This window comes from Hetaerina americana, unplaced genomic scaffold (genome assembly GCF_022747635.1).
Source record: "Hetaerina americana unplaced genomic scaffold, ioHetAmer1.1.p SCAF_60, whole genome shotgun sequence".
In the NCBI taxonomy this organism is placed as follows: domain Eukaryota; kingdom Metazoa; phylum Arthropoda; class Insecta; order Odonata; family Calopterygidae; genus Hetaerina; species Hetaerina americana.
In genome coordinates, this window is record NW_027287206.1 from 551,297 (window position 1) to 576,483 (window position 25,187).

The following is a 25,187-nucleotide window of genomic DNA, read 5'->3' on the forward strand; positions in this document are numbered from 1 at the left end:
GAACATTAATAAAAACTAATTACGGCGATCTTGATTAATTGAATTTACAGTTATTTAGCAGAGTTTTCCCTCTGCAAACGAAATTTTTTTATGCTTTCACAATTTTAGTTGAATTATAGTAAATATACGATGCATATGAGCAGCACTTATGTCATTTAAACAAGGTGGTGTGTACAATATTCTGAGGTCAATAGGTTTGTAATGTATACGTGTAAATTGTTTCCGGCATTGTTATACCATGCTGTGTTCATGTAATACGATATACAGTGCATTTAAACGGCTCTATAATTATCTCATTCTATTTTCCTCGATAAAAAGGCACACTTAACGCGTACTTCAAATCGCTTGGTGCATTTACAATGCATCAAAATAAGTTGTACACTAATATTTTCGCAATACACACAGGGTCCAATATCGAGTAGTTTTCAGCGAATTGTAACGCGGAAAACGAATTAATATAAAACAACAATTACAACAGGAAAATAACTATAGCATCACAAACTACTCTAAACTCTCCTTCTGCATTTCCATCTTCATTCATTCATCCTATTCCAATGTTTGTCAAAATTCATGACGTAGCAAGTATGAAGTCATGCTCCAGCGAAGGTAGCCGAGCCTTAGTACTTCGGGGTAAACGGAGTATGTGAATACCGACAAAGGCCACCTCGACTAAGCTGCGCGGGAGAAAATCAAACTCCAGAGAAGAAGGAGAATAGCTGCTCCGAGAGTCAAAAATCGCCAAGTTCCTTCATTATTTTGGCATTGATTAGTTGTTGAAAAAATGATCCCTTCATAGGTGTCAAGGTCGTTTGAACCAATATATCACACCTGTGAGTTTGGTCTGCCATCTAGCGAGAGATCACGGAAGGATTCAGTTGCTTACACCGTGCTGTGAAATGGTGTCCGTTTATTTTGCTTGATCGTATGAAGTGCGAGGATCAGTTACAATGTCTGACGAACCCTTTGAGGTTGCCGTGTGCTCGGACGTGGATTCCTTATTACAGAGGACTCTAGAGGAAAAGGATAATTTAATTCGACGGCAACTGAAGGAAATAAAAGATTTAAAACGTGAATTAGACATAGTGTTCAACGAACGAGATATGCTTTTGTGCGAAGTAAGTAAGCTAAAGTTTGAACTGGAGATGGCTGGTTTAAAGAAGTTAAAGGATGAGAGGTAAGCTGTTTACATAGTCCTCTGTTTTTATTGAATGGATCTTAATGTATTTACGCTTCGCCGCTTTCTTGATGAACTGTCAAACTTTTGTTTGTATTTGAAATTTGTCGTTACGTTAACGATTTGACAGCTCTGAAGGGAATGTCAGTTGATAGGCTTTGTATCGTAGCTGTGACTCCATATGTGTAACTGGCTCGTTAACATCTTCAAACCAACTATTTCAGTGTATAGTGCATTTCATTATGCCAACGACGTCTGGGCGTCGATTTCTCGGATACTTCAACTGTTGTTTCGCGGGAAAGTGGGTTGATTTGAATCTGGTAACGGTAGGATTGTTGAAATCCGAACGCTATGCTTATTACCGGCAAATGTGGAATGAAATCGTAAATAAATGAATGATCGGTGGAACGTTTTGTTAAATATGTATTCATGTATATATACATCCATTTACATATTATATTGTGTACTTGGTGAACATCAATAATAATTTGCTGTTTGCGGGAACATGAAGATGCAAGTAGTACAGCATTATTCGTATTTGTCGGCACACGTTCGTTCATTTTATATTATATGTAATATAATTATGTAGCACGGACTTAAGAACGATGTGGAAGTCAACCATCGACATGTCGGCAATTGAGACGGGGTAAAAGCTCGCGAAGACGAACTGCATATACATATTCAATACACTAAAAGCCTTCGCCGGTGTATGTGGCGGGGATTGTTAGGGCACTAGCCTTTGATTTATAAATACTATAAACTATTACATAGATATAAATAAATTTCACAAACATTCGCACATGCACTCGACTTCACATTCATCTCTATATGTATCATGCTATAATGCGCGTTCGAATAGTTGAAAAGGTTCCTTTTTTAATTTAGAAGTGTGCATTGTTACGCCTAGTTTTGTAATTGGGCATCATGCGGACGGAAGGAAGACTGCTTGAATCTATCTGTGCTGTTATTAATCTCTTATTAAAATAACTGCCTCAAGGTGCCTGAGAATTATTTTATCCAAATCTACCAATGCAATGGTGTCCATAATAATGGTCTCAGTGTCACTGGTAAAGTCTGTTGTACTGGTCTAGTCTTGCTTGCTCTCTTCGTGAGTATAGTGGCTCCCATGCTAATTGCTCAGGCAATTCCTTCCTTCATTCGTATTGCGTGAAGGGAAGCCACCAGAAGATCCTCCATTATTGTTTAAAATATTTATAAATAAATCCGCCATATAATAGGATTAGATCTGATTTAGCAGTGAATCCTGCTACCTAGAAATATCCGATAATTAGTAGTGTGTATTCGGGAACATAGAATGATTAACTGAATCAAAATTAAGTAGAACTACAGAATGTCACTCGTGTTTACTTAGAATTTGTGGTTCACTGTTAAAGATTTTAAGCATTAAGGGGAAATAATTCATTATTTTTACATCCGCATTATTTATTTCAACGTATAAAAGTTGGTTGTATTGTCTGGATGGCTGTGGGGGGCCCCGATAAGGGCCAGTGGGAACAAAAGAAGGCACACTACGAACATCGATCCGCGGGAACGTTAACGGGAGGTAGGGCTGATGCTGTAAAACTGTCCGTCTAATTCAAGTTTCACACGTAGTGTACGCGGAGACATTTCCTCTACAACAATCCATCGAAGTCATAGTACCTTGGCAGATAAAGGCCGGCGGGAAATTCTCTCTGAACATCGGTCCGCGAAAACGTTTACGGAAATCACGGCCGTCGGCCAATGTTCAGAACTTTGATTGTACAGGCTAATACAGTGGACCTACTGTTTTTATATTACGATTAATTTTTGATACGAATGGGACAGTTTTCGAAATATTGGCCGTGGTTTCTCTAAACGTGTCCGCCAAGCGATATTTGGAGAGTACAAGTGCACCCTGCCGGCCCTAATCAGCTGAGTTGCATGCACGTAAATGGCAAAGGCCGGAAAAGTGAAATATTATATCATATACTTGTAAGAACAGGAGAGTTGGTTAGGTATCAACCCTGATCTCCTTAAACGCTCCCGTGGATCGATGTTCGGAGAGCATTTGTGTTCCAATCTGGCCGTTATCTGCCTAGGTAAATGGACATTCATGGTAGACTGTAGTAATTTGGAGTACTTTCTGTCACAATTTGTGTAAAGTATGAATTCGCGTGTGGTCTTCTTGTTCTTGTCTTATTAAATCTTGTTTAAGGAAACGGTGCCTCATTCTATGTTTGGAAAGTACCTTGGTCCTTCATTGGCCATTTTTGGCAACGGTACAGGAATTTTTCCTAGCTAGGGCTAAGGGGAAGTTCCTTCATCATATTTTATGACAGCAATGTTTTTCATTTCTGTAACTGTTTATTTCTCTAGTTGGAAGTTACTTACATTGTTCGATAGGTTGAGGCAGCGACTAAAGACTAGTCAGCCAATCATTCTTTTGAATAAATTAATTGGAAATTTACCACTTTTCCAAAACTGCCGTCTTTTTGTCTTTAATGTATAGATAATATTGTAGTTGATGATGTAGAACGAGTTTATCTCGTTAAAATGTGAAATAATGCATTGGATAAATTGATGACATTAATATATTACCAAAATTATTTTCCCTATACTCACGTAACATCTTTCTGGGAGCAAATTCTGAACAATTAAAATGTCAATTATGAATTGTAATTTCAATTATGGTGTAATTTTTTTACATTTTAACATGGCTGTAATAAGCAATCTATGTAAACTATGATAAAGGTTTATCCATGGAACTTTCTTGATTATGATGGCAAATTTTTTTCCTATAAAAATGTTGCCCAAGTGCTGTGTCAAAATTTTCCTGTGCCATTTATAATTGAGGCAGTAACATTATTTCTACTATTTAAATATTTTTCCAATAGGGCTTGGTCTATTTTACCTTGTACAGTTCTAGTAGTGAGTAGTCTCTATAGTACAACCAAATAAGAGCGAGAAATAATTTCATCCAACTGAGCCTGTATTATAGACAAAAAATGGAAACATATCAAAATTGGATATCAAGAGGCACCAACAAAATATGGGCACTGGATATTAGAAGAGGACGAGGAAACCACGGATTATAGAAGAAATGGTTACAAAGATAAACAAGAGAAGGAAATGGAAGAATGTGATTACGGACTTTGGTGAAAGGAAGGAGATAAATAGTTGACCGACGTGGGTAACAAATAGAACAATAGAAGCATGGTGGAAGATGCAGTGCACCAATATGGAATGTTCGCAGAGGAAGGGTGACATTGATGTGCTATACAAGAAGGCTACACTGTCAGGAAGTAAGAAGGGACATTGTATTAACAATCAGAGCTCAGTTAGGAAAAATATTAGTTAAGCTATAAAAGATTTAAGAGAGATGGAAGGAATATACCGAGGAATTGTATGACAAAGACGGTAGCTAAGATTAGACATAGAAAGAGAAGATAACATAGATGAAGATAGCTTAGGTCCAGGCTGACAGTGGCAAGTTAGAAAGGGCATTAAGGGAATCAAAATCATATAAGGTATTAAGGGTAGATAACATTCCTGCGGAACTACTTGAATGTTTAGGAAAAGGTGGGATAAGTATTTTTTATTGACTAAGGTGTAGCAATTATGAGGGAAAAATATAACGAGAAGACTTGGTCAGATCATTGTTAGTTCCTATTCCAAAAAAGGTAAAGGGTACGTCATGTGAGGACTACTGAACGATAAGTTTGATTTCACTCACAGGTAGAGTGGTTCTCAGGGTCCATCAACAATAGGATGAAGAGTAGGGAAAATGATCAGGATGTGTATGTCTGCTTTGTAGATTTTAAAAAGGCATTTGATTGATTGAATTGGTAGAATTAGTGGAAACATTAGTTAGTCCAATTAGTGGATTGGAAGGATAGGAGACATCCACAACCAGTATACGTCTCAGACTGCTCTGGCACGAGTTGAGGATGGAGAGTCCAGATGAGCAAGGTCAAGAAGAGGAGTAAGACAGGGGTGTCCACTATCACTGTTCTGTTCAACAGATATTTACAGAGGAAATGGTAAGGAGGCATAGGAAGAACTGGAGATGAGATTGAAAGTTGGTGGGAAATTTATAAAATTGGTTAGGTTTTCTGATGATCAAGCTTTAATCAGTCAATCAGCCAAGGGACTGCATAAATTGCTGCGTGATTTGGAAAGTCAGTGAGATAGGTATGGGATGAGAATATATTAAAATAAAACAAAGGTTATGCAGTTTTTCAGAAAGAGTAAGGCTAAGTTGCATGTTAAAATAGAAGGGCAAAAACTGTAGCAGATGGAACAGTTTACTTATCCTTAAATGGTTTTTGCCAAAATGGTCAAAGTAGTGGGCAAATAAGGAGTAGAATTGCATTAGGCAAAGAGGCTTTCACTCAGAGGACGAAGTTAATGATAAGAACGTTGGTTGAGGATGTTAAGAAAAGGGTTATCAAATCTTTGATGTGGAGTGCAGTTATGGAAACATTGTCATTTTAGCAGGATGAAGGGCATAGATTCTCCCCATGGACTATAACGTTCACATAGTGGAAGAGCTTGTGCATCCCGATGACCCATAGAGCTGTACTGGCAGTAGCAATGATATTTGCTCGTGGTAGGAGCACCCATGCCAGATAGGTTGAAGGGTAGAAGCCAGACAAAAAGTTGTTCGCATAGCATCGGTTTATAAACAAGGGAACTGCAAAGGTGTCAAACCCAAATGGGGCTGCCATTTGAGTGATGGTGTCACATCGAAAACACAATTGTGAAAGACAAAGGAAAACTTCCTCAATTATTTATTCCAGGAATGCCATGATGGGCACTATACAGATGAGTCCTAGCAACGACGTGAGGGGTTACTGGAGAGTTATAGAGTAATATACAGTAGAGGGGATGAAATCAAGTGAGGGATGGCAATAATATCGAGCAATAGGTAAAAAGAAGTTTAGTAAACATAGAGTCAGTGACTGTTATAATATTATTAGTAGAAGTAAATGCTGAATCAACAAATTTGGTCATTTATCAGGTCCACATGCCATTAAGCAATCATAGGGAGAAGGAAGTTGACAGGGTATGGGATTGGTTCGAGGACATAATTGTGGGTGTTTTCAAAAGCTAATACTCTTCAGTGATGGTACAAATATGTGTAGAATATATTGTATGAAACTTAACTAAACATGTTAACATAAAGAATGGATGCTGATAAATATGGTTGATGTCCCTAAATTACGGAATTATTGATTCTATGAAATGAAACTGTGTACAACATGCATTAATTTGTTTAGTATATAATATGAACACCATATTCCCCAAGTATTAACTAATTCCAATTTTTACACCCGCCCTGGTTATTCAGTTGGTATTGAACACACCAGGTAACCAGAAAGCTATCTGGGTTGCTGAAAGTTATTGAGTTCAGTCTCCTCAGAGGCATGAATATTGACCAATTAATCTGTTAATTAATTGTGATGAGTATTGTTATAAATGCATAAAGAGTTCACCTTCTTTAATGTATCACGCAATATTTATTGGTCCCGACCACAATTAGAACTTACTCGCTAAATCAAAGATAAGAATACATAAGAGAAGCAATGCTATGCTGCATCTGTAAAAATTGTAGCTTTTTATGCTACTTAGTCTGATATCAATGAGAGAAGGTTGGAGAAACTGGGTGGTGGTCTTTTTTTTATGAAAATGAATTCTTTTCTCTTCGGGTATAAGATATTGTTGATTTTATGTGGAGCCTGCGATAAATTTGTAACATCATCTCTTTGTACTTTCCCTGTGATTTTGTACTTTGTAAATGCAGCTTCTAAAGTATGTATTGGTAACTGTGCCAATTAGTCCTTGGAATCCTTTTTTTATCCAACTTGCTGTGCATGTACTAATGAAGATCAAAATGAAGGCAGGGAAGTGTGACCTCGATTGCCTATTGGTTCTTGTACAATTCTAGTAATCAGGAATCTCAATGGCACCACCAAATAAAGGGCTGAAGATACTTCTTATAAAATGAGCCTGTTATGAACATTAATAAATACAGCTTTGACTAATGCTTGCCTTCAATAGCTGCTGTGTCCATATTCTTGACTCCCAACACCTTCTAGCAGCCATCCAGTGAATAATTCAAAGGGCAATGCAGTGAAATGACAATAGAAAATTATATGGACTCAGGCAGCAAGCAACTTTGGGAAGGGGTCAAAGCAAGAGGGAAGAGCTGGGTCACCCTGTGGAGTATCAGAAATTTACTTATTTATTTCACATTAATCCAAAAACAGCACTTTGGCCTTAAAATCAGACTTTTAAAAATAGTATAACAAAGACAGTTACAAACACCCAAGCCCTAGGTGGAGAAAAACCCACCTAGGCGGGAATCGAACGCACGACTTCTGGGTTGGCAGGCGAGGGCATGACCCCACTATCACCAGTGGCTAGTGCTAAAAACATAAATAAATATTTGCTGCGGCTGGCAAATATTTAGTGGTGCAAAACATATTTTATCCCTCCCATTCATTTTTCCCAAGACAGACCATAAGCATTTAATGAAGTTGAAATTCTGTAATAATTGTGGGTGGGTGAAATCCATATGAAACTCTCATCCCAGCATAATATTTATACCCTGAGGACAGCCTGGAAAACTTGCATCTCCCATAGGTGGTTGGTAGATGATGGTGAACTGAATCAATTAACATATTATACCTAGAAATGGGTTTAGTGCAGTGGAGTTAATTTTGAATCTCATATAGTTACATCATGCAGCATCAGCAATTTTAGAGAGCCATGTTATTACTGAAAACAATGAGGAGGCATATAAAGATGAGCTATAGAATAATTATGTGTAGATGTATAAAATATTTCATTGGCCAATTGACTGTAGAAATGAACAGGATAATCCAGTCTTATCAGGACGTACAAAGATAAGCACGGTAAGGTAGTTGGAAGTGTTCTTTTCACAGCAATATAGATGTTAATTAAAACTTAAAGAGGAGCCATGTCTATGCTTATTTCATGCAGATGCTTGTTTATGGATTAAAATTTACTTAGGCACAATTGTATGTATCTGTTAATGTATACTCACTCATTTTTTATGAGACAACTGCCCACTCCCACTAATGCACACCTTCCTGCGGCTGTCATGCATTCAATCCCATTAGTTGATATAGTAAAGTTCCACTGATTAATCTGATCCTGTTAAGACACCTGAACATTTTCCTCATTCTGTGCAATCTCAGTTTGAGTGATGTCGTCTAAAAAGGGCATTTTGCTAGTTTTTCCTAAATAGAACAAAACCCTCCTTAATGGGCGTTGAGTTGAATCAGATCAAAGGGTTCAGATATTCTGAATTGCCCCTGTAAAGATTTTTGCTTGTGTATCTAAATGCACAAAGCTTGCTCTTAACTCAAATATCTCTGAGATTATTTTGTAAATTTTGCTGTTATCACATCTTGGGGAGTTCCTATGGCGGAATGAATTATCAAGATGAAAAATTGCTCATTAGTAGCCATGACATATCCCACCGTGGGTTCCAGCAAGAACTGTCTTTGGTGCACTATCATACCATCATAGTTATTCTTTTGATTTGTTATAGGCTCTGGATGATCCCAGACAATTATTAAACATTGTCCGCTTCCTCCAGTCTAACTTAATTGAATGATCACTTAGTCTTCGTACTTATTTCTAAAGTTTCTTGTTACTTTCATTTTATTATCTTTTATCATCATCCAATGCATCTCTTACTATTCCTGCAATGGTTTAGAAATGAGCAATGGCTTCTGTCCCTGACTAAGTGACTAAGTAACATTTCATAATCTGAAAATCTGTTCCCTTTCAAACTTCATACCCGACTAGAATCTCCTTTGTTGCTCTTAGCACTTCCTAGCATATAAATTATAAAGTATTGGCGTATCTCAACTTTCTAAATTCCTTCTTTGAAACTATGATGATGATATGACATCTAGGTAATTCTATATTCCTTTCTGTTAAAATGCTTATTACTGGCATGACTTTACATGGTCTCCTCTTCCTTAACTCAAAAAGAACTTCATGAAGCTAATTTTTGCGCCATTGTGTAACTTCCTATTGATTTGTGTCAGCACAGCTTTTGCCTCATGTGTAATTAAACTAATGATCCTCTATGGAATGAGAGGAGTATGGGTTTCCAGTTGGTGGAAAGTTTGACTACTGAAAGGATGGCCCATGTCTTAATCTCCTTAAATCAGTTGGTGATTCTGGACATCTTAGCGTTACCTATTCTGTGTTATTTCTTAGGTACCAACCAGGCTTTCCTACAAAACTACAGGTTGCGCAAGGAAAAGCATTGCCCCCTCCCTAAACCCTAATGCATAAATTTGAAGTAAGTAATGGTTTATTAAGGGGTGCACTCTAGCCTCACTTTTCCAACCAACTTTTAGGTCGATGACTGTGGTTTGGTTTATAATCTCATACTAGCACTTTTCCTATGGATTAAAATTGATTTAATATCTTCTGGCTACCCTCCTGCCTCATATCTTGCAAATATATATCCGAAAAAATCTCTTCCTTCCAATTTTCCATAAACTAATTGTTTTTATTCCCAAAAACTTTTAGGAAAGATTTTACAGAGTTAGCATCAATAGCCAACAGCTTTTAATTAAGTTTGCATGTGGACAAAAGAATAATAAACTAAACATTTCAAATCAGGGTTAATGATCTTTGTTTAATTTCATCCGGTAAATAATTGAAAAATTAGTGTGAATATGGTGGCTTTGGAGAGAACTTTTAGGAAGTATTTCTCCAAGTCTTGAATACTTGCACCAGTGTTTCTATTTTCCTGCAATGGCCGAGACTATCTTTGCTTTTCTTGTGTTCTGATACAGATGTGGCTGCGTTTTCCAGAAATGAGTGCCAATATTTGGAGGATGTCAAGTAATGAATTTTTAGTCAGTCAGACACTGATGACATAGTGATTTTCAATACAAATTCACTGAGTAAAACATTAAAAGGAGCTTTTCCTGAAAGAAAAAACTTAGGACCACGGGCCACAGGAGTACATTCTGCTCTGGCTTAATTTTCATGGTTTGGGTTATAAACAAACAGGGGTTTCACTAAATAACTTTGCAGTTTCCACATAAAATAATTGATTTATTTTCAATATTTCAATCAATTATTTTATGTGGAAACTGCAAAGCTATTTAGTGAAACCCCTGTTCGCAATGGATTTCCACAAAGTCTCGGCCTCAACCATCAATCACGTTTGGGTTATACACTCACATGGGTTGAGAGATATTCTCTTTTCTTAGAATCATATTGCTTTTAAAGGAAATAGGTTACTTTTCAGGGAAAGATTTTCATTGATAACCTATCATTGAAACTCCCAAGTTTTTTCTTGGGTTGGCTTCACATGAGGATTTTGGAATGCGTGCACATCTACAAAAAATTGAACTCAAATGGTGAGATACATGAAGAAAAAATGTAAGTTTTGCTGGGATTGGGTTGATTTATTTATTTATTCAGTATTAGTCCGAAAACAGCACGTTTTGGCCTTTACATCGAACTATTAACAACGATAACAATGGTCACATTCACAAACACCCAAGCCCTAGGTGGAGGAAAACTCACCCAGGCGGGAATCGAACCCGCGACCCTTGGAATGGCAGACGAGGACGTTACCCCGCCACCACCGGGGTCGGCATGGGATGACTAGTGCCCATCCCGAGGATTTACGCAATGGTGGAGGCAGAATGTTTCAGTGGTGACCCAATTCATGCTTGGTGGAGAATGCTTCGAGTGCAGCACTCCATCCGTCAGATGGGAAGTTAGAATGTGGACTACTAGGCAAGTTCCCTTGATAGTGGGCTAATGCCTTTGCTAGGTGTCCTTCCACCATTCCCCATATTCCCTGAAAATTCTACCCCTAGCAAAATTATCCATCTTCCCTAAATGGTGCAAATGGCATCAGCTTTTCTCATCTCCCCAAATTACTACTAGTAAATTTTGCCCTGTCAAGGGTGACACTGAACTGTTGTCCTTGTCCTTCAGGAATGCTGGTAGGGGAACAGATCGTAAGCACATGCCAGAGAATATAACGCATTGTGTCAGCCCATTTTTATACTTGACAAGAGAAGATTGTTGTAGCCAGTACAGCTTGGCATTTCATCTGAATGTGAGGCACTGTCAGGGAGACTTCCCAGTGTCACAAGTTGGATAGGCAATGTGCTACATTTAGTGCTCTACAATGTATATTAAATAAACTCAATAATGGAAGAAATATTTATATCCCTTGATTTAGAATGCACTTTTAGTGTAACTTAATGTTGAACCATATCTTAAATTAGAGAGTTATGACTTTCCAACGAACCGGACTTGATATAACAGCAGGTAATAAACTGGAGCAGATGGAAGTTTGCTTATCTCTGAAGCATTTTAGGCCAAAATGGTCTGAATAGTAGTCAAATAAGGAGTAGAATTGCATTAGGTAAAGAAGTTTTCACTAATTGGAGAAAATTGATGACAGGCTCGTGAAAACTTTGAAATAGGGTATAGTTATGCACGGCATGGAAACATGGTCGTTGGAGCAGGATAAAATACTTTTGAAATGTGATTTTGGAGAAGTATGGAGAAAGTGAAGTGGGCAAGTTGGAAAACAAATGGGGAAGTTCTAGAATGGTAGGGGCGGAGAGTGGATTGTTGGTAGAAATTATAAGGAGACCGGGAAAATGGGTGCAAAGCATGTTGATTGGCAATGGGATGTTGAAGCTAATAGAGTAGCAAATGTTAGGAAAATGAGGAAGGGGCAGAAATTGGGTAGGGACATAGGATGGAATGAAGGGAGGAAGGAAGTATGCAGAATTGAATATGGGCTTGTTGTAATGTTGGATATCAGGATATGTGTCTTGACAGAAGCAAGGGAATTGTTGCTCTACCGTTTGTGTCTACGTGCTTGTGGCTGCCTTAATTGGTGGATTACCTATGATAATAATAATCATAGGTCAAAATGTTTTGCGCATAAATACAATGAAACTTCTTCGTAATGTTTTTTTAATAAAAACATTAGAGCCTTTTAAATGGAAGCAACCAAAATATTCATGTGAAATCAGTATCATAACAATGTACCATAATGATTGACTCTGACTGGAAGCTGTAAGAATGAGCATTATATGCATTGTGGTTGGTTCTTAAAAGTATTATTTTGTTTTGTAGATAAGGGAAGGTGAGGTTGAGAATTTCCCTAAGAACATATAAGGAAACTGATCATGTTTGTTTTGGTATGACTATCAATCATCAAAAGAGAATTACTAGTACCAAAGATGGTGAGAAATGTGTAAGATGACTAGTGTCTTTAGGAGTACTTTATGTACTTTTCTTATGATAATTATTGTAAGAAACTTCAGTAATTGACATATTATCATGGGTTATCTGATGGCTGCCTTGCCTGGAAATCATAATAACTTCACTTCACTGACAGGATGACTACTTTCATATAAATATCAGGCAAGTCCATGTGGCACTGCTATTCTGTTAGATGCATCACAAGTCCACTTGATGATAGCCTTGCACAATGAAACATAGGTTGTAAGGGAAAATTTGATGTGAAAGTAATTACCAAGTGTTTTAATTCACTCTAAACTGCTCCCTCAAGTGATTCTGCGTATTACTGTTTGTCTCTAGGCTGATTTCTGGTGGTAAATTGCATTCATTTTGTAACGTAAATGAAAAATATATATCTCCCATTTCAGATGAGAGTCAACGTACTAGTAGATTTCTCAGGCATTCTATTATGTGCTCTGTTGAAATCAAAACCTTAGGAATTCAGAGAACCATTGATTCTTGTCTTGCAGGAAGTAGTATTGCTGGTGTTGTATTACTGTTTAAAATCATATCATTGCTATTACATTACATAAATATGATGGATTTATCATTTCCCCTGATTCATTTAAGTTTTTCAAACTTTTACCAGTTATTTTCATGCCTGCACCATCCACATACATGCCATATTTGTTGTTAGAACTAAGCATATGCTCCTTGAGTAAATCATTATAAATATGCATAAAAAAGAATTATGCCAAACACTGACCCCAGATGTACTCCATTACTCTCTTGTGATGATGAGAAAAAATTATTGCTATCTTTTCCCCAAGCTACTCTTGGTAAGATATGTCTTTAACCAATGTGATGCAAACCTCTTATGCTCAATAATTCACATTCTATAAGCACTATTTTGTGGTCTACTGAATCAATGCCCTTTTGATACAAAATATGATGCCCAATAATCTTTCTCTGTGTTGATCTTTGATGTGTTCATTTGCTTGAAATAAGGTTTTCTCTTCTGACTTTAATCTTGGAAGTCATCGTGGTGAATTAATTGGAGATTTTTTCAAACAAGTTTGTTATTTCATATTTTGTAATTTGCATGTTCCATACTTTTTTCGAAACTGGGGCACTATCGTTTATCATTACAATAGTTAACTGTAAGTCTGGTTTTGATTGGTGAGGGTGGAGCTCAATCTGAACTAAGCATTAAGACACGTGGAAATTCCCACATTAATGATTGAGGGGGGAGTTCCTTTTCATGGAATGCATTTAGTTACCCAAAAAGCTCTCGCAATAATAAAGCCACTGTGCTTCAATTTTAGATGAGATTGCCCAAAGTTACTCGGAATCCCATGGTGAAAAGCTGATTGCTCTTCCCATTAGGCTACCATGCCACCAAATTATGGATATGGGTGTATATTTTTTTCAAACCGATTCTATCAACTTTTTGTCATTAGTTAAGGACAGCCTAATGCATCTCAGAACATTGAGATGTATACCTTCAGCAAGGGATTGATTCACTAATGATTATAAGGGAGTTAAGATACGGTCCATACTGTGTAATTGTTTCGCCTGTTAAATCATCAGGTCATGACTTTAGATTTCCTATCTCTGAAGGATAAGAACTTAACCCACACTTTATGCATAGTCTGTATTTTACAAGGTTAATAGTCTGATAGGAGTGGTTGCTTTCTCACCGTAAATACACAAAACAAAATTTTGTTGGAGAAAATTGATCCTTTCCATCGAAGAACCTTAAAAATTCAGTTACCACATCATCAAAAAGAGGCTAGCAATTAATAGCCTTTCTTACTTGGATACTTGAATACATCTAATAGAATATATGAGAACTATTTTAAGCAAAAACATTTTATGTAAGGTTTTTGTGTTGTGAATTTGCCACCTCCTTGAAAGATCTGAGAATTCTTCCTTAGTTTGAGATATCTTGGAATTTTTCCTTAATTTTCCTCAATATTTTTATATGACGTAAAATCGCACTAGAGTCATTGTGGAAAATCATGAGCTCAGGCATTTCTATGGAGTTCAGTCTGGACATCATACTGCTACATTTCTAATTAGAAAGTTTTTGATGTTGTATTAAAGGAAGACATTGTGTGTTGATTTCTCGGTGACCAATCAGCTGCTGAACATCCATTCTCAAAATAAGCTCCATCTGAATTTATCCATTCATTCTTTAGGATTTGTTCCATAAAACCTTAGGGGAAAATACCTATTGAGGACCACTTAGTGTCACTCCTGGAAAAATTGTGCCTAGGAAGGAGTAGAACTATTCCTTCAGCCATATTCATTCTTCTAAATAAGTGGTTGTATTTCAATAGTGTATGGAGATATTGGAAATCTGTTCGTGGAGTGAGCTAGGCTAGGTATATTTTCTTTGAGGAAGAGCAGGGGGTAGACACATGTTAAGCTTTCACATGGTAGTAGTTAAAATATGGTAGAAACATGTATGCAACTCAGGAGAATACCCTTCACTTTTGGAAATGGTTTTTTGATTGATGCATTAGTCCTCTTGTGACATTTTTGTGTGCAAGATAGTAAAGATTGGTTTTGCGTGCCGCCTAAATTTGTCCTCAGCATTTATCATATCAAATTAGCATTCTGTGGCATCATGGCGCGAAAATATTTATTAAGGCAGTGAATAATTTTTATATCCATTTAGAAATATATGAGCACTTCATAGAAAGAAATAGAGTTCAAGGCACAGGGTATGTATGGCAATCTGTGATGACATGAAATAACCTTCTATTTTAGGAATTGTCTGTATAATTCCTGTTTAATTTTTGAAAAATTTCCAAATTCAATGCCAATGGTGGGTGGGATATTGTGCACCTTTTTTTATTGGACCACCAACAGCTATTGGATGGTGAAAAAATGCACTTGAATTGTACTCTCACAGTTTGGCAACTGTTGTTCATAAAGCAAATTCTGCACCGAAACTGTGCATTTTTACAAAGATAAATACCCTCTAGTGAATATTATCGATCATATTGTGTAATCCGTATTTCTTAACAACTTCTTTTTCTCTGCAGTTTTCCAATATTTGGTAACTTTGTCACATTATCCCGATTTTCCTCTAATTGTGCCCCTCTTTTTTCATTTTTATATTTGCTCACCTTAGTGGCATGTTAGGTTACATTTATATGCAGTGTTTTCCTTCCTGAGTTAGGGAAACTTTTGCTGCCTTGTGTGTCATGGCAGGTGGTGTTGTGGCATCAAGAGTACTAAAAAAATGTGTTATTACACTGTTCCCTAAACTGATTATTTACTTTTTCAATTGCTAAATTGTCCACTTTTGTGTATGTTAGTTGATTTAAAATTGAGCTCCTTATTCAGGATTTTACAGGAAGTTTTCAGTGCATAAGAAAATATATAAAAATTTGGATAGTAAGTGATCCAAGGTGCTGTGCAATAAACCTTGAAAACATGATTTTCCTTCGGTAATACTTCGAAAATGCCTTGATTCAGGGAACAAGAATCCTAGTTGCCACCAGAAAGAGTACTGCAGTATGTAATATCTGTGATTCTATTTAGGGAATTTCATGTATAAAAAATTTCTTCAGCATTGGTTTGTGGTAATTAAGATGGCTTTCAGAAAAGTACAGCAAGCAACACAACATTTAAGGCACTTCCAAATGGACCTATAGCAATGTCCAGTCTGAGGCTTGACATTTATGATAGTATATATATGTTGGGGATTCCATGCTTGATGTGGTGCAATTGTTCAATGACAGTAAGAAACAGTATTACAATGTTCAGCTAAATGTTTTCATAAGACTAGTTTAGGTGAATTACCCGGAAGAGCTTTTATCCACCAGGCTTGAAAATGATGTAATATGTGGATGCTGGTTATAGTATAGTGTTTGGGAACATGTGAGCAATACCTTTTCAAGAAGAGAAACACTTATTCTTTTGCACAGAATGGTAGCAATTTGATCTTTGTACGGGTGACTTGCCTGACAAAATCAATGCACAATTGAGATTTTAATTATTTCTCCCCAATTTAGAGTAAACTCTTTTGTTCAAGTTTATTTGTGAGAGGGATACCATTTTTAGATTCTCAAATAGGTCATCTTGCTCTACTGATGCAGCTCAGGAAAACACATAAAGCATAATCATATCATAGGCCTAATCAATGTATTAAGCCTAAGGCATGACTCATGCTTGTCAACTAGGCTTTACTGATATGATAATGTTGAACTAGCCATTCAGTCTCATATCCGGGGTTGAAAACTACTAGCCAGCCAAATTTTAAGAGCACTTTTGTCACGCAGTGGCTTTGGTTGCTCATCTGGAGTCAAATTGTGAATGGTCATGGTTCACACTTTTATGAAGGTAATTTCACATTGTATTAGAGTCCAGTGTGTATCTTTTCAGTTTCTATTACATCTCCAAAGATCTTCCCAATCGTGAGCTTGCCTGTTAATGGTACCCAAATTACTGTACACTGCTCTATTTCCAGTCTGTAAACCAGCCTTCACTTTATAGCTTAGCTAAATGAGATTTAGTCATTTCTCATTATTTTTTTAAATTGAAAATATGAAGATTGATGATAGGAAGGAGCTTAGGCATTTGTAAGTAATATTTCAATATATACAGCAATTGATTTTTAGTGATTATCAGAAAAGTTGTGTTAAAACAGTCAAACATGAAGGAATGATCTGGTCACATTCCATTGCAATTAGTCGGAGAGAAGTGGTATTGCATTCATGCTATTAATTATATTTGTCTATTCAGTGTATTTATTCATTTTTTATGTTAATCTAACAAAAGCGACTGTTGAACAAGGACTATATATGTACTTGGTTTTGCTTAGTAAATACTGTGCTGAGGGTCTTATTAGCTAGGCAATAAAGAGTAGGGTATGATAGTTCCGTAGGAAGGACTCCTAGTTTGCTTTAGCTTCTGAATAATTAAGATTGCTTATATTATTTTACTGATATCCTTGAAATGGAACCTAAAAACGGCCTTCAGTATCAAGTGAGTCTTATAAAATATACTTTTCATTTCAAACACCAGAAAAATTCAATAAATGCAGAGGAGTAATGGTGGGAGGCATCTGGTGTTCAAAATTGAAGTCCAGGGCCATAAAAAGTAACTATCTTTGAAGAATGTTCTGATAATGATGACAATTTCCCAGTAAATGAGCTGAAGTGTTCATAGGTTCCTTGCAAGGTCTGGTTTACTATTGTTGAAGTTTCAATTCGCTATCCTTGATGATATTCTTTCTGGATCAGATTTATTTACATTATCATGCACTCAGGATCTCTCATGATTGGATGGGCTTTTTCATTTCCTTTCCTTTCATGGAAATACAACTTTCTCCAGTATAGGTGTTAATGTTTTACTGGGTCCTAGTAACATCAGATGAATCTACCAAACAATTCAACTCTGAGCACCCTGAAGGAAATGTTGGAGTTTGTCTTCAAAATGTTGACACTGAAGCTGACAAGTCCAGGAAAACATTGCTCAGTGCTTATATATTTGTATATGAATTCATGAAAGTGTTTCAGTAGCCTTAGTATCAGCATCAATTACCTGAGTTTTGAACCACCGATAGACCTTATGTGTCAGTGTTGCCATTGGAGCCAGAGTATAGTAAATGTGCATTGTACACCTAAAGAGAATTATATTTATATTTACCTCCTCTGACCTTATTATCGCTAGGAGAAATTTATGTTTAATGACTCCTGGTCATCTATAATTGAAGGGCCTCTCTCTGCATTTGATGCTGGGATATTCCAAGGATTTTTATCGTCTGAGCCCAGGAAATTCCACAAAGTCTCTGTTCCTGCCATTAATTTTTGCCAAACCTTTTGTGATGAAAGAAATCTAAGTGTTGCTGGGTCACCTTAAGACTGTTGAAATCGACATCCATCTTAATAAATTGTAGATTCCTGCGTTAATTATTCATAAGCAGGTGTGAAATAAGACAAATAAAAAATCTGATTGATAGGATGAGATCAGAAAGTAGTTCAGTAATTTAGAATTTCTCATGAAATGAATGAGTGACTTATTAGGTGATCTACTGGTGGAAGTAGGTTTCAGATGGACACAACTACCAATGATATATCTCCTAACAAAACACAACCAAACATCCTACTCCACAACATGCCCCTCTTAAAAATCTTGGTGTACTTCCTTCCTCCTTTCATCCAGTCCAAATCCATATCCTATTCCCGCCCTTTCCTCTTTGGCCCTACTTTCTCTGTTCTATTACTGGGAGATACATGATTAAAGTAAATTAATACGTATTCAATCAGGGTGCTCAAGAATTTTAAGTAGTTCTCCTAGATCTTAGATGAAAATTTGCTGGTTGTATGATCTAAAACAGATTCTGGAATGCTAATATACAATTGTGCAATAATCAAACTAACAATTCAACTCTTTAAAAATATACATCATCTTTGAAATGTGAGGTCCCAGAAATGTTTAATTTAAAAATATTTTAATGAAATAAAGTCCCTATCACAGCAGGTTATTCACCTCCTACATCATTGTTGTGATAGGGCTATATTGTATTAATAATTGATTCTAAAAATTCTTGCAAAGTGAGGTAAATCCTATAGCCAATAAAAAGAAGTTGGAAGGCTCCTATAACATTATTTCGGTCAGCTGGTGAACATCAATGGGGAGAGTAAAGAGCTTGACTGTGAGAATATGTCAGTACTGTAGCACTGTTCAATGTCAAGTGACTTACTCTCATGGAACTACTTGACAGATCTGACATCAAACAGAGCTATGGTAGTGCCATCTTTTCGCTGGCAAGCTCTGTACTATACCCGTTGATGGTCACTGGCTGATCAAAATAACGTTATAGGAGCATTTTTTGGCTGTAGGAATTTGCCTCACTTTGCATTCACTCCTAATAGCTTACTCATCTTTGTAAAAATTTGGGTTAAACTAATAATTGCTCTGTATAATAAAATTAACTGTTATGAGAAAAGCCAGCTTGAGATGACTTGAGAAAGATATATATTATTTAAAAAAATAGAATGGTGCCAGATGAGAAGATAAGGCCTTCAACTCCATGCTTAATTTATACATTTTAAAGTTGGATTTTTATGTAATTCAAATCCAATTTTTTGAACACATATCTGATGTAACCTCCTCTAATCTATTCCTTTAGTAATTTATCCTAAAAATGTGCATTAGTACCCAAATGGCAACTATATTGCACGAGTGTACTTTATGATCAACAAAACTTATTATGAATAAATTTTAAAGTCATACCATGTAGCACACACTCTCTAGATTCAGTCTTGTATGCAGTAGCAGTTATTTAAGTTGGTAAAAGATGATCCCCAGATGTCCCTGATGTACGCCAGAGGCCACATAAAAGAGATAAGGTGAAGAGAATTGGGTTCTTATCATCTGTATTTGTCATTTATTCAATCATAAAACCGGAAGTTATTGAGATTCTAAGAAACTGCTAGGGATGCAGCAACATAAACTTTTAGCGGAGTCATCTGCTAAGGTTCATTACAGTACAACAATTTCAAAGTGTAAAAGTCATTGGTCAAGACAAATGATTTTTGCACTTGTTACATTGCAAAAGCTATTAATTTTCCATGTGCCCTGAGCTCACACTGATCTGTATTTAACATAAAATACTTTTTGAAACTCAGTATAAATTTGATTTATATGTGCCCCTATGTTGGTAGCACCTACATTGTAGTATTGACAAGTCTATATATTTGTTATAGTCTATATTATAGTAACTTTTTAAAGGCGATGCTCTGGTGGTGCTATAATATGTTTAAAAGATGTGCTAACATGATGAATTATTAGGTTTGCAGTCACTTTTGCAACAGTAGAGATAGTATGAAAATGTAACATGTCACTTTCATATGTCCATGCTTGTGCTAGGTATATCATGGTTAAATTGTATTCTAATTTTGCTTGTAAGGTTCTATAGGATAATTGCATCCATTTTAGGTGCTTAAAGTGTTCCATGCTAAGAGGCTTTATCATTTGGTTCTTCTTTTGCGATCTTTACCGAATTCTCTTGCAGTTCGGCCATACCTATTCAGGAATTGAATGAACTCAGAGAATGAAAAAGCTATACCCTGGAAAATCATAGATTGGGGGCATAGTGAATCTGAGTCAATGCTGTACTATTGATTTTCAAAAAGGAAAGAGTTTTGTCTGTTTTGGCAAGCCTTGCTAGATCAATAGATTTTTATTATGGGCTGTGTCAGTTGAGTTGAACTATTTGGTATTGTGCCAACTCCAAGATATGGGATTTTTTTCCTTTCAAGTTTTTTTTAAAATTTGAATTGTAAGCATTTTGAAGGAAATTGTAGAACGTAACAACTGGTAATCACAGTGACCCATAGTATGGTGTTTCAAATCAAAGGCATTTGAGCTGATACAAAATCATGTGCTAGTGTATGTTAGGGAACCATCTACTGTGTAATTATTTTAAAGTTTAACCCAATCCTCTTTAAGCCTCCATATATAATGCCCTTGTGGATATATCATATGTTGGGACAACAACCTTGGTAGATGAATTACTCCAAAGAAAAACGTGTTTTTGTGAACTCACTCTAGTTATTGCTGTTATCTAACATGTCTTTGCAGTGCAAGATTTAAGTTATTTTCCAATTGCCATGCATATCATTTTGGATATTCTTAGTGCCTTTGTTAGCTATTAATATAAATAAAAAATCAGAAGCATTTTTCAAAATTTATATGAAAGCAAGTGTTATTAAACCCATAGGTTACAAGTCAAATGATAAAATTAACCTGTAATGGTTTTAGCTGGTTTGTTAGTAAAATCTCTGGTGTTTTTCAAATCTTTCTAATTTTTTTTTTAAATTTGAGACCCAAAATCCCAAGCAACTTAGTTTTTACAGAAGATGTCACAGCTAATTATATGCTTCTGTGCCCAACTACAAGACTTGTTTTTTCCACCCTCCTTCATGATTCCTTGCAGTGGTTTTAGGCTCTGGAAAATAATTTTTTTTGACCTCACTGCAGTGGTGCATATAGTCAGTCATAGTCAAGTTGTAGCAATTTTAAGAAGTATGTATTTGCTTCCCTCCTACTCATGTCATTGATGCCTCCTGTGATATAAATTGAGCCCCTGGAACATAATAATTCAAACTGTATTCATGTTGGTTTTGTCTTGTTTATTAGCCTAACTATCTGCTTTGAAATTAAAATATTTGAAGTAAATGCATTCATTTTTGGAAAACAGGTTTGATTCTTTATTTTGGTGAAATTTTATAATTTAAATTTAGTGTGGAATCTCTATTTTATGATGCGATTGGGGACAGGGTCTTGTAACTAAGCATCAAGTAATTGATGAGTGGGTGCAGTTGGCTTGGTTGACACCAGTGCTGAGTCTACAGATAAGAGATCAGAAGAGAATCACTAAAGTTGGTTGCTCTCACTTAATAATTTTGCTAAAATTGACTTGAATCTAAATGTAGACAATTTTTGCATAGATTTTAGCTAGAATAATATTTTATTGCATAGACTTGTAGGTCATAACATAGTTTTAAGGTAGGCATTTGCATTTACATTTTAGGAAAGATATTGTAGAGAAAAATTGTTATGTGATTGGATTCTCTATAAATATTTGAATAGGATTTTAGTAGGCTCAGTATGATAGTTTCAGTTCAGTGTAATACATTTTCACAGGTAATTCTACATGCATCATCAACATCTGTATTTCAATCTTAAAAATGGTTTCCTGCAGCCCTCCATTTTTCTCTATTCATTATTGATTCCCTCGTTCCCTGATAGCTTTTCTGTTTTACAGTTTTGACCTTTTAATTAATAATAATAGAATAATGGGGTCTGTGCCTTCGAAAATGTTGTACTGTTGATGATAATGCAGAGTCCTCTGTCAACTAATGCTTCCATAATTCTTCAAGCCTCACTGAAATGCCTATCACTGCGAGCATTTACGTTATTATTGGATGGAATGGTCACGTTTTTCTCCAATTTTCGATGATGGATGAGGAATCACAAGACTGAAATGCTAATGGCTTCTCTGGTAGTCGAAGAGAAGCTTCCGTCATCCTGTGGGCGTTTATTCCCATGCCGTGACCCTGCATTAGGGTCTGACATGTTCTACTACCGATTGATCCAGGGAGCCTCGAACCGAAAGATTCTTGACTGACCTCCTCGTATGAGAGGGGAGTAATTCTGGTGTAACTCATCTTGGACTCAACTGAAAGTTTTTCGGAAGAGCCTTGCGTACTTTATCCCAACGTTTCACTGCGTTCTAAAGTCACTTAGCGATCGCCGTCGGTGTTTTTTCATTTGAAACCGGTGCAATGCCGGTGCGGCCTCTGCGGCAATTTCGCCGCATCCATCAAGTAAAGAGAGAGGTATGGTTCCAATCGCTCCTTCCCCAATCCCACCTCTTAGTTTCTCTGATCGTCATTGCTTCCAGCCACGCTTCCCTCCCCTTTGTTTTTCTCTTACCTTCCCCAATCCCCCACCACACTCCACCCCAGTTTTTAAATATATCCCTTCCCACGCACCCCTGCGACCCCCGCCCCGCTCGCCTTACCCCTCACGTTCCCGACCCCCCCCCCGGTGGACTCGTCCCACCTCTCTGTCCTCAGTCGATACGAGTTAGGTGGCGGACACCGGGGGGGAAGGGGTCCGTGCGCATGCGCCCCCCCGTTCCGTTCCCCCTTCCTCCTCCTACTCCTCCCCCGATCACCCCCCTTCCGTGCTCCCATCCCGTCTCCAGTGTCCCCGGAGTGATGCCGCGGAGGGCGTGCCAGCCGATCCAGCCATAGTGCCCAGTCGCACGCTCATGCCCGCCCGCCCATAGGTCGTGGTTGCCCTCGGCCTGGCCCTGATTCTCTGCGTAACGTCGTGGGGGTCCCGACAAGTGTGCCGTGATATCCCGCCCCACGTGCCAAGGGAAACCGTCGCGTGCCCTTCTTCACCAAACGTCGTCCGCAAAGCACCAAATCCGCACAGGTAACAACATAGCCAGCTGTCCATCCCCCCCTCCCTCCTGGGGTTGAGACGTGTGTGGTGTGTCATCATTCGCGTTTGTGCCGTCGCGTATTCTTTGGATAATCCGCCGGAGAGGGCTGTTTGGTCGTGGGCATCCCCCGAGCGCGTGCATCAACATTGCTTGGGCCGAGATCCTCTTGGCCGCCCAACAGCCGATCCCTTGCCTCTCCCCCTAGTTCAGTCCCCCTTTCACTTAGACGGCAGCCCCCCTCCCTGCCTCTCCCCAGTGCACCTCGCCCACGCACAATGATTCCGAATCCCATATCGCATGTGGCTGGTGTCTTCAAACCCTGGGAATTTTTTTCTGCTTTCTTCGGCCATTGTCTGGCTGGTGGCACTCAATAAAATACATTGCAACCTTTTCATCATGTCACATGATATTACAGCGTTAAATGCCAATTTTCATGAGGCCGTATTACATGCATCTATTGATTATAACGCTGATAATTATTTCATTGGAGGTTTCATTCGGCATAGTGTGTACTCGGCTCTGGTCTTATCTGCGGTGTGGTATTTCATGTTTACGTTTTTCGTGTTATAGCTATATTTTTTGGGCTTTTTTAATCAGGCAGTAAGTCTCAATTTCTGAATGAGACTATAGAATAGGAGTTTAAGTTCAGTCATGTATATTTGGCTGCACCCTTTCAGTGCGATTGGTTTTCGCGTTCGTTGATTGGTTTTTGCGTTCGTTGTCAGAGCCTGTTCTTTTGTTCCTCCACGAGTTCGGTCAAGAAGAGCCAAAACATGTTCTCTCACAAGCATTGGTTTTTATGGGAGTTCGGTTTGGTCGGCTTGACTCGTTTTAGCAGTTCGATCGCGGAGGAGTGGGTGGGAAGGTGAGAGGCATCCTTCTTTCGGTGACTGACAGATGACAAACGTGGGAGAGAGAGAGAGGATGAGGCGGCTGGGCTTTGCCTAGCAAGAGGAATGGGTAGGCGGTGGGTGGCGACGAGGCTTGATGTTGCGGGGGGCCGATTCGGCGGGGGTAGGCAGGAGGGAGTCCTTCCTCAGCTCCCCGGCAGCTCCGTCTTCCGTCTCCAGCGAGGAATTGAACACTGGAGCGTCATGACTTACACGATTCGCTTAATCCCACGGACATATCGGAAACCTCCGAATTTACGAATTGGGGGTAATGCGTTGGAATCTCACATTGTGACGAGTATTCAAAATTTGAGACGCCGTGGTCTCTACCCTCTCTACGTATCTTTCTCTCGCTCTTATGCGTGATACGTAACAACTGGAATGGTATTTTTTCCTCGAAGAACTCTCTTTTAGCTAGGAGTGAATAATGGATCCTTTGCGTTAGAAGATTGGCATTCGTTTCGCCTCATGATGCGCGTGTCCTCAGCAGCACGCAGCGACACGAGCATGCGCTGCGTCTTTGCTGACTGACTGCTTTTAAGTATCAAGCGATAGCGTGTCACGAGGAAATGGAAGGCCGCAGGGGGGTTGGGGTGAAGTCAATGGGGAATGTGGCAACAAACTGCCTGCTTCGTTACCATTTTTATATTTCGGAATTACATCTCTTTTCCCAGTTTGGTATTTTGACTTTTACCGATGGTCTTCAAAGCGATGCAAATACAGCTTGAATACCTTAGTTTGTAAATGGCTGTGCAATGAGTCATATATGGATATTAAGTTATTCGTTGAAAGAAGAACTTTTCAAAATACCGACGGATCTGAATTGCTTCCAAGTACACAACGAAAATTTAGCGTTTGATGGTTTCACTCACATAATTTGTGT

The 25,187-nt window shown here is 37.8% G+C and overlaps 1 protein-coding gene across 2 annotated transcripts in view; it reads left to right on the forward strand.

The window, feature by feature from the left end:
- Positions 1-911: 911 nt before the first annotated feature.
- The window catches only part of LOC139695591 (IQ motif and SEC7 domain-containing protein 1-like), a 250,136-nt gene continuing 225,860 nt past the window's right edge, over positions 912-25,187 (forward strand). Inside the window, exon 1 of one of the 2 annotated variants that reach the window (XM_071594386.1) lies at positions 912-1,174. In XM_071594386.1, the coding sequence (XP_071450487.1) occupies positions 948-1,174 (227 nt within the window). In that variant the 5' untranslated portion in view covers positions 912-947. Of the gene's footprint in view, positions 1,175-23,229; positions 23,405-25,187 lie in introns of those variants that run through there. The other variant, XM_071594390.1, reaches the window with a different exon arrangement.